The sequence below is a fragment of the Zonotrichia leucophrys genome, chromosome Z (genome assembly GCF_028769735.1).
Source record: "Zonotrichia leucophrys gambelii isolate GWCS_2022_RI chromosome Z, RI_Zleu_2.0, whole genome shotgun sequence".
Taxonomy (NCBI): domain Eukaryota; kingdom Metazoa; phylum Chordata; class Aves; order Passeriformes; family Passerellidae; genus Zonotrichia; species Zonotrichia leucophrys.
The window spans coordinates 63,602,105-63,620,686 of NC_088200.1; the positions used below are offsets into that span (position 1 = coordinate 63,602,105).

The following is an 18,582-nucleotide window of genomic DNA, read 5'->3' on the forward strand; positions in this document are numbered from 1 at the left end:
GAACTTCTGTATATCAATTTCTGCCTTTTGTTCTATTCCTTGGCATCACTGAGCAGAACCTTGCTCCATCCTCTCAACATCCTCCCTTCAGGTACTCATGGGCAGTGATGGAGTCCCCCCTCAGTTGTCGCTTCTCAAGGCTGAAGATGCCCAACTCTCTCAGCCCTTCCTTGTCAGAGAAATGCTGCAGTCCTTTAATCATATTTGTCACCCTCCACTGGACCCACTCCAGGAGCTCCATGTCTCTCTCGTACTGAGGAGCCCAGAGCCGGACACAGCATTCCAGGTGAGGCCTCTCCAGGGCTGAGCAGAGGGGCAGGGTCACCTCTCTGGACTTGCAGGCACTGCTCTTCATGATGCAGCCCGGGATACCACAGACCTGCTCAGCCATAAGGGCACCACTGGCTCATGACTTTCCATATAGCAGAAAAACTTGACATCCAAATAATGTAAGCCTGTGAGAACTAAATAATGACTGACCATTTGGGCCTGCACAAGGCTGAGAATTTTTTTCTTGCTATGTGCTACATGAATCCACTAATTACAATTACAGATTTTTTATTGTATACCTGTTTGATGCACAACCAGATGTACACCAGAGGGTGTTTTAAACTTTGGCTGAAGGTACAGCCCCATCATTTGGAGAGTAAGAAGTTATGTGTATGTCAGTTTACAGTGTGGTTGTTTAGACTGGATCCCAGTCTTTGAAAGGGACAGAATCAAGACTAGTCAGCAGGATTCCCAAAGTTACATTCAGCATGTTAATCAAGACCAGTGTTTTTAGGCTTGATCGGCAAAGTTATCAGCAATTTTCCTGTTAGATTTCATGAGACAGTAAGTGGCCAAGATATCCCAGGCAAGACAGGATGCTGCTGCTAACATCTTATGGTCAGGCCCTTCAAAAGTAACCTCTTCCTTATCTATTTTTCTGTTGATGAGTGGCAACAATGACCTAAATATTTTTGAAGGGCCTTGATTAAAATCAGGTGCATTAAAATAAAACTAAATGGAAAATGCAATCCTCCCATAATATAAAATTGGGAGAATCTAAGTCCTGCAGAATAAGCAGTTTGTGTAAAAGCTAGAGGTATACAGTGATTGAACAACTTAAAGAAAAACTGTTCACACAAGTAGCATAGTTCTGCACTGACTGGTGAGTAAAGAGCTCCACAAAGTGTTCCAATAAGTTCTTTGAGAATCTAACAAGCACATATAGCATGCCTTGAAGGAGAAATTAACTCAGGCCATCTTGTGATAGGCAAGCTGTAACCAGCAGTGCCAAACCAGAGCAGAAAAAGAGAAAAAGACATTTCTAACATAACAAGTCTTAGCATCAAGAAGTGTGGTGTTCATTAACCTTCATATCTCTGTGGCTGAATCAACATTGAAAGATCTAATGCTCAAAGAGCAGTTATTTATTGTTGAAACAAACACACTCAATAATGATGGAGTTGACTGGGAGAGGTCCGCTATCAAAAATCTTTACCCAGTTCAGTATCTGATAGACCACTGAAGGCTCTGAGAAAGAAGATAAACTTGTTGAAACACAAAGAGCAACAGTATAAACTCTGTATGCTTTTGAAAAGATAATTATAGCCTCAGCAAGATAGAGTTTTAAGCTGTTGAGTCATAATGAGAACATATACACAAAAAGGAAAAGAGCATGTCACCAAATCAAACATCACATATGAAGAAAAGTATAGAAACCATTTTCAGTTAATAGATGTGATAGAAGAGATTACTTGGGTAGCTAACTGTTTTTAGAAATTTATTGTGACCTTAAATAGAAAATCTACTTTCAAAGCTTTTCACAATGGGGAACCTTAGTTACACAACTCACAAAATACTTCAAATCTGATGACCAGATGACTTTGAATTCTGCATATACAGATATGACATTTTGCTGAAGATACTGTATTGCTGCTATTAAATCTCACACTGCTTTTGGATAATTTGGCCATAGGAGAGAATTTGAAGAGGGAAGAAAAGGAAAGAAAGAGAGATAGAAGAAAGTCTATAATGCTGAAAAGTCAACCCATAACAGTGGTTTCTTGGTAAGAACTATACCTGACAACTTCAGGTTTTTGTTGGAAGTTTTTAATTAGAAAAGAACCCACAATCCTTCTTTCCAGCACCCACCCACATTGCACTGACTAAAATAGACCATGGAACTACAGACAGTTCTTCCTAGATCATCAACAGAATTCATAGTACTGAATAGCAGAGTTATCTTAATTTCTTTAGCTTTTGTAATTTTTTTTTTGTGTTGAGATCATATTTGTTTTAAAAGGAGCTTCAATTTTATTTTTATAGGCAGTGATACTTACTGAATATATTCTCTAGGTATGCGCTAGGCAGCACCATGGCAGTGTTGAAATTGAACCAGTATCCAACCACAGACCTGCAAGCCTGCAGCATTATGCAATATCCTTCAGTCCACTCTCCTTTAAAAAAAGTTTCCAAGCATTGAGCAATGTGGCTTTGCAGACCAAGATGGGCTCTGGAGGAAAAAAAGAAACAGAGAAGACCTTCAATAAAAATCCTTACAGACCCCGCATTGTACAATGTGCATGCACAAGAGAAACATAAACTGTATAATCATACAGTCTCACTTGGAAGCACCCTTAAAGATCATATAGTTTGACCTGCCTGCCATGGGCAATAACACCTTCTACCAGACCAGGTTGTTCAAAGTCCCATCCAACCTGGCCTTGAACACTTCTAAGGATGGGAAGTCCACAACTTTTCTAAGTCAGCCTGTTCCTCTGTCTCACCATCCCCATAGTAAAGAAATTCTTCCTAGTACCTAATCCAAACCTACTCTCGTTAATCTTGAGGCCATTTGCTCATGTTTTACTGCTCCTTTGAAAAATCCCTCTCCAGCCTTCTTGTATCTCCCTAAGCTGCACAGCTAGAAAAACACTTATATAGTAGATTTAATGGAGGAATTACAGACAGTATACTTTGCTTCCACTAAAAGCTCTGATTCTCACAAAAGGACAGAGTAGTTGTACTTGAAACAGACTGGAAATGAAACACAAGACCTAAAAGTGTTACCCTGATGAACTGTCTTAGATTAAGCAGCAAATATTATGGAATAAGAATGATCACTAACTTGAGATTAAAGTATTACTCTCATTGTAAGAGCTTTTTTGGAGCCAAACAACTCATACTTCTACCTTAGCACTACCTTAAAGACATTTGTTCTCATTGTCACCGGACTGCTTCTCTTCTGGTATTTTTGCAGCATCTGAGATGAGTTGATATTCAGCAGCAAGGGCATCAGTCTGGAAATGGTCTCTGGGATGGCTCACATTTCTGAGGTCTCTTCTTCCCTCTGCCTCTATGCCCCACACCTTCTCTCACCTAGATATTCTACCACAACTTCTGCTTTCATTATATTTTGTTTAGACATACTTGTACTCACCCGCTACATGCCAAAGAACTCAAGTACAACTATCTCAGCACAGTTAAAACGCAAGTGGGAATTTTTATTGTATTTTCAAAGCACACTTCTTTCCACCTCTGTAAATGGGTGAGCCCTGGGGCTATAAAGAAATCTTTTGGGTCTGATTCAATCAAATCATGAGAAAGTAGATGCTGGCAAATTTGCCAGTTACTGCCCTTTCTCTTTCAGCTTGCAAGTAATAGAAGTTCTGGTATCAAAATATTTATATCTGTGTTATTTAAAAGTTGTATTTCATTTTTCATTTTCCAAGATGGACACTTATATAAACTAATTACGGAAAAAATTACTGTGATTGTATTGCAGGGTTAACAACAGGAGACAAGAATTCAAGATAGGATTTACTTTTTGGTTAAGGAGTAATGGGAGAAGACAACAGTCGGGAATTCTAATTCCTCATACATTCTCAGGCAGACTTGGTCAAAAAATAAGAAGCCAAATTATGGCCACTAAAAGCTAGCATTTTCCCCAGAATGCTTATCAAATATTTAAGTATCAAGGACAAAATCAAGAGTTACACATGGGGACTTCACATCTAGCCTTTGAAGAATAATTTGCTGAAACCTGCAATTCAGTCTAAACTGAGTCAGATTTTTCTCCCCACAAAAGCATCTACACTCAGAGACTGACAATTGCATAATCTATGGGGACAGACAATTAAATCTTTGCCAGGCTGGCTGAAAATTTTAGTTCAGAAAGAGGTGTTGCACTCCCCTCGTATTTGTATCTATGGCCTTAGACTACTATCTGTTTACTATCAATCCTGAATTTTGCATGCAAGAACAAGAGGGTCTAAATTAGTGTTGTGCAACATGGAGAAGAGTAACCAAAAGAGTATGAAAGAAAAGCAATCAACAAGACAGTTGAGAAACAGGAAGCTGAAAGCAGACCATCTTTTTAAGCTGCTATTTACATTTTTTAAATCTTTGTGCAAAGGATATGAACTTCAATCCTAGGACTAGAAAAGAGTACAGCATGGTAAAAGATAAAGGAGTTCTCAACGATAAGGCTCCAAGTCTCTCATCACTGAAGCCTCTCATTCCTGCCTCAAATAACATAATAGTCATCAACTACTGCATTGGTTTAGAGTTGTAGAATAAATTTCCATCCTACTGAAAATAAACATTTCTGCACTGCTCAGGAAAAACTTTAGATGCTGCTGACCTTCACTTCTTGCTGAAGATGTGCACTAATCTTGTTAAAATACTTTTGATATGAAAAGCTTTTGTTTAGATGCCCATGTATGCTAAAGGAAAAAAACCCAGAAAATTAGATGTTATTAGCTGCACAATTTTAAGACCAAAAAAACCCCCAAAGTAATAGTCAAGAATACAGGAAAATTTAAGTCATAATTACATTTATTAAAAGACATGCTACAACAACTAGAGTTAAGAAATTAGTTAAGCATAGATATAATGTAATCAGAAACCACACTAACCTAAAAAACCAGAATATATTACAGCACAAACAAAATCATATTCACCATGCACTACACAGTCACAAAATAGGTTTCTTTAATACATCTTATATCTCTTCAGTTTTAAGTCATCTCCACAGATATAAAATACTTTTCATGCAATGCCACAAGATGCTTTACAAATGAAAGCTTTTGCTTATTAAAATATACAGACAATATTTTTATATAAAAACATTTTTCATTTCCATTTGTTTCCCCAAACACTCTTTTTCCAGATTAAAAAAAAAAAAAACAAAAAAACAAAACATGATGTTACAAATATTTACAGTATTTTCTTGTGTTAGATGAACATATTTAAAAACTGAAATGGAATTTTTATGAACAGATCATGTGAAATGAGGAAATTACAGCAATTGTTAGAGATGTTTACTGTGTCTTGAGTACAGTACTAAAAGCAATATATTAACTTTTTGCATTGTCTCACACCATTTGGTTCACATTACTATTTTCATTTTCCACTGTTTCTATCACCAGTAACAGTCTCAAATAGAGGCCACTTTGCATTGGGTCTTCCCATCATTAAGGAATGTGAGAGAAAACAGGTTTTCATATCTCAGTAAAACCAGAACACTCTTTGGTCAGAGAATGAAGTGACATTCTGATGCAATAATCTGCTTGGTTAGCAACTTTCGTCTTGTGCTACTGCAGTTCTATGGTGAACTTCTGCAGAAAGTGGGTAACACATTCAAAAAGAATTGGAAAGTGCTTGAAATCAAGTTTATGTGTGGTACCTTCCCACTCATAAACAAAGCACAGTTTCCAAGAACAGAAAAACTGCTTACAATGATGACATTAACTGCTAAAGTAAAAGCTTTCTTCATTTATCAAGGACCTTCAATTATGTAAGCATTTAATTTCTTTGGGACTGCTCCAAGCACAACATGTCATTATTATCTGAAGGAGGAAATAATGTGAGTTATGCTTGGATTCCTACATATTGCAGTTAAAAAAAAAAAAAACACAACCAAAAAAACCACCCTGTAATGGGAAAGACAGTAGAATAATTAAATATGTATTGAAACAGCTGCAGTACACTTCTTGTATAGTCAGTAGACAATATTAATTTTTCACAATATAAATATATATTTTCCAGAGGGGAAAAATGTATTTATTATACTTAAGACACCTACATATATGAAAAGCCCTACATATAAAACTACTGAAGGCATAAAAACTTTGGTCCAATTTTGTTCCTATATCACATCCCCCATCAATAAAACCCTGAAGTTAAATACTTCAGAAATTTTATATTCTAACTGTTAGGATTTGCTTTGAAAAGAGCAGGCAAAGAGTCTTGTACATAGCAAACCAAACTTCAGAAAGAAGATAAAGTTAATGTAAAGAAAAAATTCTGTGCAATCTGACTAGTACAGTTTCAGCATAACAGTAACAAGACTAAGTCTAGTAGTTGTGCTCTGGCTAACAAAATGTCAGGGCCAAAGGTTAAGGCAAACAATGCTTTTTGTAGGCAGCTGTCCTCTCATTTGAAAAACAGAAATATAAGCTAACATGAAATGGCAAGTAGTAGGTCTACATCTCTTATAAAAAACCCCAACTTACCACTTTCCTACTACATGAATCAGAGAAGGCCAAGATAATTGATCAGACAGACCTCACTGGCACTACTGTCCACAAGGACTAATAGATTTTTTGGCACACAAACACAGGTTTGCTGCCTATAATCAGAAAAATGTCAAAAATAAGCAAGTTTCCACAGGTATGTGGAATATCTTCTGAATAAAAAGGACCTCAATTTATCAGCACACAAATCCAGTGCAACTTACAGGACCAGCAGGCAAGGCAACTGAGTCAAATTATAAGTCAAAGTTTCAAAAGTTGATTCTGATGTTTTAGGAGTTCTGCAGAAATTAAAAGAAATGAAAGTTTTACCATTATATAACAATAAAAATAAAAATCAAGGATCATTTGAAAAGGCACTTAGCTGCTCCTGGGTTGTTAAAAAGTCCTTATTACACTTTGAACCAAGCATGCACCCATCAGAAAAAATGGACTAGGAGGTAACTCAGAGTTGATTCCAGGACAAGACATATACAGAGGCTTAACCATACAGTCACAGAATCATAGAATATGCAGAAGTGGAAGGGACCCACAAAGATCATCGAGTTTGACTCCTGGCCCTGCATAAGACAGCCCCAAATAATCCCACCACGTGCCCAAATTCCAACTTAAACTGTGCACATTACCAGATATTTCACAAACAGAAAGTAATAACATATGTTAAAGAAATTATAAACATATCTTTAACAGCTTAAGGCCACAGTATAGAGAAGATGAAGCCAGAATCCTCTTCAGAGTTACACAGGTAACAGGGAAAAAGGCAAAAGACATAGAATGTAGTATGTTTAAAGCCTTACATATTAAGGAAGCAAATTCACATTGAGGACCACCAAACAGAACTGTGAAGAACAGAGAATTTGTTCCATTTGATTATTTTTTTTTAAATTAACATGGACAGTTCTTTGAGTAACTGCTTGAAGTTATCTATAATCTGACTGAAAGGTAGGATTAAGGCCTTTGGAGGCCCCATTCCATCCACATCACCATGAGACTCTGTAGAATATCATTCTTTCCTGAATCTTACTCTTTTCACAGATATCAAGGGCTTTAGAGAATCAAGAACTGAGATGCAACTGTGCTTCTGCACCAGGCATTAATGAGTCAAGCACAAAGTATAAAAAGTATTCCTTCTGCTATGCTTCTTCACTAACAATACATTGTAATAACTAAAGTGTTGTGTTTATGCTTTCAATTTTCCCAGGTGGAACACTAAAAGGGAAAAAGTAGCCTTAACTAGTGCCTTCATGCTGCTAAGCAAATGTTAAGGTGTACTGTCAAGTTCCAGAGCTTATCTGCGTATCTTGTAAAAGCAGATCTCCCTAAGAGGAAGCACCTTTCAGATACACACAAATCTAAAAGTATGTTGGTAAGAATAATTTGGTTGCAAAAACAGAACAGTAACAGTGAATCAAGATACACAATACTTGCATCACAAAACCAGAAAGCAAACATAATAAATACCAACATTCAAATTTTTTCTAAGTTAAAATATTTAAGATTCCACAGGCAGTCTTTTATCAATGCTCACAGTCAAAGGAAAAGTGTTTGAAAGGGCCAGTCAAATCCGGTGAACCAACAAATGCCTCTGGGGCTGTATCCCAGCCAGGGGTTTGCCTGCATTCATCATGGGACTTGCTTTCAGAAACTGGGTCTACTGAGAGCTGACGGGGTCCATCATGTTAGAAGAGGGAAAGAGCATCTTCTGCCACAGGCTTGCCAAGCTAGTGAGAAGGCCTTTAAATGAAAGATGCCAGGGGAAGGAAACTTCAGTGCATCCCTGTGGGAGGATGGATTGTAGGAGAATGGATATAGTGCTGAAGGCAATCTCGCACCTGAGGAGCTGAAGCTGCACCAATTACCAAAGAGTAGGAACAGCCCTGCCCTTAACAGGCACAGCTATGTCCAGTAAGGATAGGATGGGTGTCATAAAAGAACGGGTTAGCTGGCTGAGAGGAGAGCTGGAGTTGGTTGGCTGTGCTGTGAGGAGTGGGAAGGGTCAGGCAATTGTGCAAGGGACAGGGAGGAGTCAGCCAGCCATGCAGAAGGAAAAGGAGTCAGTGTTGTGAGAAGCTGCCTGTGGGAACTCACAGAGAAGGCATGAAAGCTTTACAGTAATGATAAACTGATGGTGACAGTCAGTTTCCATCAACTGGTGCCAAGGACTGACACCAACACTTGGTGGCCCATATGGGGATGGGTCCAAACACATCCCACTCCTATTAATTTGGTGTCAATGCCCAGAGCCTTAAGAGGGATCACAGGTCAGCAGAAAAACACCAGAAGAACAACACAAAGGAATTCCAGCTACTCCAGCCAGTAAGTCAGCTTCATTAGGGTCTCAACTCCAAGAGTTAGACATGTGGGCATGCCTATGACCTCATTGGTATGTCATGGACACACAGTGGGATGGCTCCAAAGAGTAGACTGCTGGAATGCAAGGATATAGACTCTTCAGGAAAGACTGGAAGGGTAGGCAAGGAGTTAATGTTGCCCTCTATGTCAATGACCAGCTGGAGATCACCGAGCCTCACCTGGGGATGGATGAGGAGCTGACTTGAGAGTTAATGGGTCAGGATTAAAGGCAGGAAAGGGAAGGTGGGTGTCTGCTACAGATTGTCTGACCAGGGACACAGAGAACATGAGGCCCCTTTCAGAGAAGAGTAGCCTTACACACACAAACCTTGTTCCTTATGGAGAACTTCAACCACTCTAATACCTGTCAACACAGCAGCACGATCCAGAAGCTTCCTAGAATGCATTGATGATACCTTCCTTCTTCAATTGATGGAGGAGCCAAGGAGAGGATCCTGGACATTTTTTCCCCCAACAAGAAGGGGCTGGTGGAAAATGTGAAGCTCGAAGGCAGCCTTGAATGCAAAGACCACAAAATGGAGTTTGAGATCCTTAGGAAAGCAAGGCAGGTGCACATAAAGCTCACTACCCTGGCCTTCAGGAGAGCAGCCTTTGCTCTTCTCAGGGATCTGCCTCATACAGTATCATGGGATAAAGCCCTGGAGGGAAGAGGGACCCACAAAAGCTGATTGGTATTAAAGTGTCACCCTTAAATAAAGGATCATCTTCTCCAAGCTCAGGAGTGATTATCCCAACAAAGAGGAAGTTGGGCAAAAATATCAGAATGGTGTTAAGATGGACAAGGAGCTACTGGATGAACTCAAAATATTAAACGAAAGGGTACAGAAGGTGGAAGTAACATGTAGCCTGGGAGGAAAAGAGGTTTTCTGAGCAGCCTAAGTCTATGAAACTGTGAAAGCTAATGCTTTTCTGGGAAAGGGGAAATATAGCCTACATTTGTAAAAAGGGAAATAAGAAAGACCCAGGGAACTATAAGGCTGGAAGTCCCACCTTGGTTCCCAGTAAGATTATGAAGTAGATGGTTTCACTAAAGCCAAATCATGCCTGACAGATTTAAGGACCTTCTACAACAGAGTTACAGCAATGGTGGTTAAGAAAAGAGCAACTGATGTTAACTCCCAGGACTTGTGCAAAGCATGACACTGTCTCACAAAACTTCCTTGTTTCTAAACTGGAGACATGGATTTGATGAGTGGAGCTCTAGCGGGAAAAGGAAATGGCTAGATGGCCACCTTCAAAGAGTTGTCCAAGCTCCAGCTTGATGTCCAAGTGGAGACCAATAATGAGCAGTGTTCTGTAAAGATAATCAGGTACCAGAGCTGTTAAATAGCCTTGTTGGTGACATGGACAGTGGAATCAACTGCACTCTCTGCAAGTTTGCTGACAGCATCAAGCTATGTGGTGCAGTCAGCATCCCTGGAAAGAAAGGATAGCATCCAGAAGGATCTGGACAGACTGAGCAGTGAGACTGTGAGAACCTCATGGAGATCAACTCACACCATTCTGTGATTCTGTGAAATCCCAAAGATAACGTCCCTTAGGGGAATATTTTTTCTAAGCCAGTTGAACTTTCCAGTACATAGTACATTCTGCATATTTATATAGTTGTGTTGTACAGCACTTCATATAGCTACATCCATGCAGTCAGATTGGCTGCTGCTGTTGAGGAACATGTTCCCTGAGGCAGCTCGGGGTGCAGCTGCAGTGGGAGCTGCAGGCTGAGCTCAGGCTGGGCCAGCCCAGGCACAGAGGCCCTGAAGAGCCCATCCTGGGCACACAAGGGCCTGTGGCCCAGCCGGGGCACCGGACACTGGGACACGGCAGGAGCCGACGGTCCCACACCTTCCCATGCTTGGTGAGGGGATAAGAGCCCAGGGGTTCCTTTGTTCTGGGTCCCTCCCCAGAGACACCAGCCCGAGCTGTTTGTTTATTATTGTGCTGTGATGAAATGATTTTAATGGCTGGGATGCCTGAGAGTGCTGCAGGAAACCTGGGGTCAGCCCAGTAAGGAAACCTGTTCTGACTGTGGGAATGTGGGAGCTGTAACTGGGAAGAGCCCCAGGTCCAGCTCAGGTGGTGCAAGAATGACTGCCAGAGTGGCTCCCAGATGGTCAGGCAGGCAAGTTTCCTTAATACTACACCTGAAATAAATTTACATAGATCAAGGTAGTATCTGGCAAGCTACTATAAGGCTGATTTTGCAAAAATAATTCAGAGAGAAAATTTGAGAAAGCTCACTACAGAGCACTCAGATCATGATAGAAACATACTTTTCTTCTAGAAAGATAAAGTCTTACAATTCAGATGAACAAAAACAATTATGAGTGGCAAAACATTACAGCAGAAACAAATTCTGCAATAGTTAGAAGTAAATAAATGCCATGTTTGAAAGAAATAGGTCTTTAAAATGTGGTAAGTAAAATTAAATTAATTTTCAATTAATTTATGTGAAAGAAAATACTAGGGGGAAAAAGCTCTTAAAATTAAATTTAGCTTTTTAAAATATGATCAGTCATTAGTATTCATCTGTACACTCATGGCCAAAACCTAACTGCATCTCAGCTCATTCCCCAAAGAGGAATCAAGATTCAGTATCAAACATTTTTTCATACTTAGAAAGGAAAGAATGATAGTATTCTATTACTTTAAGTTTAATAAAGTATTAAGTTTAAGTAAAGTATTAAAAATAAAAGAAATACAGAAACCTGAAAGAATATCCTGATACAGCCAGTGTCTCTCAAAAAGTCAGATGAAGTCCAGAAAACTAACTGGATTTGCTGTTTGGCCCTCCTATATAGGTTTATTTCATTTTTTAGTATATTTTTTCTGGATGTGATTTTTTTATCAGTGAAGAACTACCATCAGAGAAGTGCAACTAGGTAAATTTAAAGAATCCCTAAGTGATTTCACAACAAATGAAACCTCAGTCTCATCTACGTCCAATCTCCATTACAAAGCACAACTGCAATTCACAATATTAATTATTGAAAAAATAAATTTTGAATTATCATGGAAAATATTTACAAAAAGACCAGAGGAGAATTTTCACAAGCCCACAATATTTTTGCAAGACACTTCAGGTAACATTCTAATCTATTCATACACATATAGTAAGGCACAAAATAAGAAATTAGGTAAATACACAGTAATTTTAGTATTAGACTGTAGAGTGGTAAAAAACCTCGAGGTTCAATTTTTCTGCCCTGAAAGATGACCTTAGCAAAAATAACTTCGTAAAAACTTGAGAAACCATCACAGACCTGAATATTTTCCACAAGATTGCAAACATTTAATTATTTAGAGAAATGTAAAAAAAATTATTTTAAATCAAGACCATTTTCTTGTTTTATTTTCTCCAAGGTACTGTTACACATCCCTTCATAGTAGAAATAGGACATCAAACTTCCAACCCAGAGTCAAGTCAAACTAATTTTCCAATACTACACCTTGAAGAAACTTGTCAAATACTTTTATTCCACAGAGAGAAGGCACTGCCTTTTCTCTAATAATTTAATCTATAAGAACAGCACAGACTTTTTATTTTTATAAACAAGTTATTTGTAAAGATTCACCAAAGTATGAACACACACCTTGGTAACATAAATACTATTTAGAGGATACTCACAGTTACTGTTTGCTTTTCTTCAAGAAACCCAAGCACTATTTCACATTCAAATTAATCTGCACAGAGTAGGTTTACTTTTTCATTAAACATACTCATTTGGTACATTGTTGTCTGATTTTCGGCTGTTTGGATGGCCTGGAAAGGCCCAGGGTGGTTTTGGGGCAGCTTGCGTTTCAAAAGATGAGAAGTGGCTTCAGTTCTTTTCTCGTTCTCGGTGTTTATTAATTGTTTATCTAAAAGATTTTCTCTCGGCCCGACAGAGGTCTGCTCAGCAGCCAGCCATGAGCACACTCCTTGCCCTCCGGGGCGGTCACCTATCTTTATACCCAAAGTTACGTATACAATATTTATCATTTTTCTCCAATACTTTTCACCCTTATTGACCAGTGCACTTTTAGTAATAACCAATCTCAAAGTGCTACTATCACTACAGAAGATGGAGGAGAAGAAGAAGAAGGATAGGACACGCCCCAATTCTTCCATCTTACTTCTCTAAACTCCCCTGTACAGAAATCTTAAACTTTGTGTTTCACTCTCTAATTAACTTATCCCTTCACCATTCACCCCGGTGAACCCCTCCTATCCTCATACAAGTGTCATCTCCTGTGTAGGATCAAAGTCCAGCCACCAGACACTTCTGGCAACATTTCAGGACTCCCGAGCCCCCCAAGGGTGGTCTCGGTGACTCGGCACCTCAGTCCTGAGGTGCTGAGATCCCACACATTGTAAAAGCACTCAAAATTGTTTTGTAAGGCTGATTTCAAATTAAAGCTGAAAGGATGGTCTCAAAACATAATTTTAAGTAGGAAATTTGATGATAAATATTGTTGCTAAAATGATTTCACAGAAGATCTTTCTATGGATGACATAATTGCAGCTAGAATCAGAAAAAATAATCACTTAATTCTTTGTGTATGAATGAGGTTTTTCTTTTAAGGGACAGAGTTGGTCAGAGCTGTCTCTGTTTGAAGATTTTACTAAAACCATTATGCAGCTTTAAAGGGAAAATTCACAGATAATTCAGATTGAAGATTTTGAGAACGAAACTCTGAGATGTTGGTTTTCTCCAAAGTCATGATTGTGAAGCTCAATGAGAGCGTGAACTGCTTCTTCCACAGAGCCCAGCTGGATAAGAGCCATTTTGCAATCTTTCCTGAAGAACAATAAGAACTATTATTAATCCTAACCAAATTTTCACTAGCCAACCCAGAAAAGTGGCATAAGTGGGGTTTTTTTCTCAGCTATATTACACACAGTTGTACAGCAAAAGAATCAGAGCTATTTATGCATCTGCCAAAATGAAAAGAGAAAAAAAAAATACATAAATTCTGTGAATCTATGGCTTAAAGTCATGTCATTCTTTCATTACACCAGACTTCAAAAAGCTAGGTCAAAATAAGGCTTGAAGACCCCTAAGAAATACTTGCATTGTCTATGTATATGGGATTATTCGAGCAAGCATGATTGTGCTAAAATAATGCTGCCAACTAACCTTAATTAATGTAGATACATTGTCATCACCGTCATTTTTATATGGCATTTTACACAAAGCTTGTGTTTTTTCAAGAAGTGAGCATTTACTTTCCTTGAACTTGTTTTACTTTGAACATACATGGAGTTTGTCAAAAGGCTGCATATTTTCAGTTTAGTTATGCCAACCCAGTATTCCATTTAAAATTTTAAGACAAAGTATCATAAAAATCGTGATAGATCTACCACTTTTGACTATACCTATACGTACACAGAATTTTGCCTGTAGTTGTATACACATATAAAGTCACAAAAAAGCAATTAGCTATTTTCTAGGATGAAAGCTTGCTTAGCAATTTTGCAAGAGAACTTACTGGAAAAATTTGAAGCCTTTCACAGTAGATCCTTTACTTGTAAAAAGGTTCTTCAAATCATCAACAGTAACAGAGGGCCTAATTGAAAACAACAAAAAACAAACAAAACAAAAACAAACTCCCCTCAACTTGTAGAAGAGTACAGAGTTCTGAAATAACATCAAGATCTCAATTTTGGCTTCTAAACTAGTTTTTGCTGTTTAAATGTACCTCCATCAATTTAACACTTCAGCTCAAAACACTTGCATTTACTCTATAGTTTAGTATCACATCGTGCTACAAAAATATTTTAGACACTCTATTGTCTTTCATCCAATCCTGTTTCTTTGTCAGTAAAATTCAGATTGCATAAAAATCTCCTAAAAATCTTAAGGAACACATTTCATCTTGCAATTTGTGCAAGTGCACGTCACATATGTTCAATTTTGAAATATTTTCATTTTACTCAAAAAGCTGTTTTCAAAGTGTCTTATAATTTATTTTCGTACTGTGGCAAAACTCCATAGTTTCCTTTTTTCTTCCCTGCACAGCTGCCAAACAAGAGAAGCCTGTAAAACCTATGTTTGTCTGTTAGTCCACACACTACTCATAATATTCTAGACAAAAAAAGACTATTTCAGTCTTAAAGAGCACACTAAATTCTTTCTCACTTTTTACTTTCTCACATGCCCTCTATGTAAGAGATCTGAATTCTGTAGAAACTGTTCTTTAAAAAGTGTTAGAATTATTGTCCTAGGTTGACTATATGATGCTTTCATCCCCAATTGTCTTGTTCTCTTTAAGCTGAATAATAAGTTTTGCACCTTTAAGACTTGTTCCAGAGAGTGAAGGGGGGAGAGAAGAAGCAGCAGTTTGTTTTCAGACACTGCACTCACTCCTCCACATTCCTGCTCCTGGACTGTGTTGTCTGCGGATGGACAGACAGCAGGACAGAGCTCTGTTTTGCCTTTAGTGAGTTTGGCTAGCTGAGGCAAAGAAGTTCCCTGGCCTGTGTTTTTTCCCTTTTCTCTGGAGCTGTTTAAACCTGCTCTGGACTGAACACCCAGCAGAGCACCCGCAGCTCACACCTGGGGCCCACCGGGCCGGGCCTGGGCCGCAGCACTTCCAGCGCCCGAGGGCCTGACCACAGACTGAGCGAGCTGAGCTGCAACCCGGGGAGGGACTTTCTCAGTTTGTCATCTCTTTGGACCAGCAAGGGGTCTTACTGATTAATACTGTTTAGGTTTTATTGTTTAATAAACAGGTTTTTTCCACTTTTCTCCAAGGAGGTATTTTCTCCCAGACCAGTTGGGAGGAGGTGCCGATTGAATCGGCTTTCCTAGAGGAGCCTCTCCGGGGGTTCTCTCCCAAATTTGCCCTGAACCAGGACAATTATTAAACACTGTATCTATGTTCATTAACAATGTTCAGGATGAATTTGATGTCGTCTACATTACCTCAAAAAACAAGTCTTTAACCTTTGTGAAAATTTGTGACACATGATTTAATATGTCAAAAACCAAAAGCATAAAAAATATATGAAAAGAAAATATAAATTGATCAAAACTCAAAGAAGATAATTCCTTCAGTTATCCTCTTTGCTAATGATAAAAATGGGACAGTTAAAGGATTCACATATTGCCAATAACATACCAGAACGACCCACAGCAGAATGAATTGTAAAAGGCCAAGGAAAGAAAACCAAAACTTATGTTAGACTTTTTAACTTCACAACACCACCTAAGAAATATCTTTCCAAGAAGATGTCACATGCAGATACTCACGGGATGTTGGACAGATGCAAGGTTGCAGATGGAGGAAAGATATTTTGGAAATTCTTAGAGCAGGGATTCTTAAAGCGATGTAAAGGGCTATTGCTATAGTCCTTTGTCAGACCTTTGTCCTCTTGTCCCTTACGAGGAAGTTGAATTGTCTGATATTTTGAAAAAGTAGCATGCATGACCCTTCCATAAAGCCTCTGTCCATTCAAGTAGTTGATAGCTAACAAGTGGGAATGTAATTTGAACAGGCATTAATGGAGTGGAAGAAAAGACAATTCTTTGAATGCTGTTTTCTACTTAGTGTCAGATTTCACATTCTAAATTAAAACTGCAACTTCCACATCTACCAGGTGGGCTATGTCACATTACATTTTTAAAAAGTATAAGGATATAATATAATCTCCAGTTGAAATACAAAAAAAATGCAAACGGCCTTTCAATACAGATAAGTTGATCATTCTTAAATAGGTAGATATAAGATTAATTACAAGAAAACAATACAATGTATTATTAAAATAAATGACAGGAGAGTTGTATGTTTTAGTTCTATGATTTAATATATTGAGAGTCATAGGACTATTTTTTTTCCAACCACTAAGAGTATTATCAAAGTTTGCATGTAGTAATGCAGCACAATGATGAATTTTATTTGTTTATGCTTGTCACTGACAGACGTAAAATTCCTCCTTTATATTAAATTAATGTTAGCTTGAAGCATAACTCTGCCTTAAAAATCAATACCTAACTGAGCTTGGGTTGCATCTGCCATCTGAACCAAAGCAATTCCTCTTTTCTTAAACATGATTTTGACACGATGCACGTCACCATACACACCTGTGGAAATCCAGAAAGGAAATTTTTTTCAGAGCACTACTAACTAAAGCACAAGGCCGAGTCTGTTTCTTTTGACTAACATTGGTGTTACAAAGAATAATACCTCATTAAACAGGTTGGTTAAAATATTAGTATAAGGAGAGTTTTAAAGTTTATTATATTCTGGGGCTCGTAAGTGGAGGGAAATTCCCCAGATCCCAGTCACACTATTTCATGTTTATGTTCAGTTTTTAAATAGTGCAATAGTTGTCAAAGTCCTCTTAACTGAGGCATATTAAAATATTAGTCTAACCAACAATGTCCCCTGCAACTAATGTATGAACCAATTCTGTACAGCATTTCCTCTGATGCAACCTCTGTTTTTACATCTTATTTTGCTTTCCCATTTTCTGTAGTAAACAAAAAAAATTGGACTACACACCAAAATTTTTCTGACACTGTTTTGCCATTTTGGTATATGAGGGTTTTATGTAATGACTCTATTTACTGCCATTTTAAAACCAGTCCATTTCCTGGATGTGCACAGAGCAATGGAGTTTGAATTAACCAGCATGGGTCAGATAAAAAAAAAAAGAACCACTAGCCCTGCTGTGGTTTGTCAAGGTATATTTGACATATCTTACCAAACAGGATGAATAGTCCATAAGGTGTGATGGCCTGTTTAAATGATAAAATGAGTACATTATTTCTAAAGCCATACAAATGAAGACATCTATTATATAAGTGCATGGTAAACAAAAAGAATGGAAGAGATGCTATAGAATAATACATAAACCTGTCTCTCCAAAAGCTATTCCTTGAAATAATCAGTGTATGGCATTCTTGTTAATACACATTTGCTATGCACATGTAGAATATGTAAACAAGCAAGCACTTTAGCTCATGCATTTTCATCACTCAAGACTCATTCTATCATGCTGCAGAAGCTATTAATATTTTAAGTAGCTTCATTATTTGACCTTATCCTTTCTAAGCTCCCCGCTCATTCGATGAAAATAATGAAAGACATTGGTAAATTACAAATAAAGCATTAAAGAACTCTTTGTATTTTGTAAACAACAGACAATAACAACAAAACTAAACCTAGTTGCTTCAAAATGTGTTGCTTTGTCTTAAATTTTTTTCCCCATCCCCCTACATGGCCATGACATTCTAAAGGGAGACACAGAGAATTTAACTGGTTATGTATTAAGCATATAGAAAGAGGTATTTAAATTGTATTCAATTAGAAGCTGTGAATAGAAAGGTAAATATTCAAAGAAATTTCCCTTCAGCGATTCTCATTACAAATCTTGTATGCCAAGTACTAAAGAAGAAAATTTGCCATCTAATGCAGCCAAAATTTTTCTGCTGAGGCAAAGGTTTTGCCAGTAATGAGTTCTAAAAATACCTGCATATCAAAAGCACTACTCACACTCTCTAGCCCTATTCCTTCTCAACTCAACTTCTTAATTGAGTACCAAACATACTAAATTATCCAAAAAAGAAGATATTGCAGCTTAAGCACAAGGCCATACCTATTTATCTTCAGCATTTAGTGGTAGAGAACAATTGCTATCAATGTAAAATTTAAATTCATCAAGAGTTTTTTCTTCTGGCCCAAATATTTAAATTCATATAGAATT

At 37.9% G+C, this 18,582-nt stretch overlaps 2 protein-coding genes across 3 annotated transcripts in view; both read right to left on the reverse strand.

The window, feature by feature from the left end:
- The window catches only part of SUSD1 (sushi domain containing 1), a 53,606-nt gene extending 46,773 nt beyond the window's left edge, over window positions 1-6,833 (reverse strand). Inside the window, exons 1-2 of one of the 2 annotated variants that reach the window (XM_064735158.1) lie at window positions 6,728-6,833; window positions 2,328-2,500 (exon numbers count right to left, since the gene is read on the reverse strand). In XM_064735158.1, the coding sequence (XP_064591228.1) occupies window positions 2,328-2,418 (91 nt within the window). In that variant the 5' untranslated portion in view covers window positions 2,419-2,500; window positions 6,728-6,833. Of the gene's footprint in view, window positions 1-2,327; window positions 2,501-4,630; window positions 4,713-6,727 lie in introns of those variants that run through there. The other variant, XM_064735156.1, reaches the window with a different exon arrangement.
- A 5,418-nt stretch (window positions 6,834-12,251) lies between these two features.
- PTBP3 (polypyrimidine tract binding protein 3) overlaps window positions 12,252-18,582 on the reverse strand; it is a 39,386-nt gene continuing 33,055 nt past the window's right edge. Inside the window, exons 11-15 of the mRNA XM_064735159.1 lie at window positions 17,581-17,614; window positions 16,865-16,957; window positions 16,127-16,343; window positions 14,364-14,441; window positions 12,252-13,672 (exon numbers count right to left, since the gene is read on the reverse strand). Of these exons, the coding sequence (XP_064591229.1) occupies window positions 13,540-13,672; window positions 14,364-14,441; window positions 16,127-16,343; window positions 16,865-16,957; window positions 17,581-17,614 (555 nt within the window). The 3' untranslated portion in view covers window positions 12,252-13,539. The remainder of the gene's footprint in view (window positions 13,673-14,363; window positions 14,442-16,126; window positions 16,344-16,864; window positions 16,958-17,580; window positions 17,615-18,582) is intronic.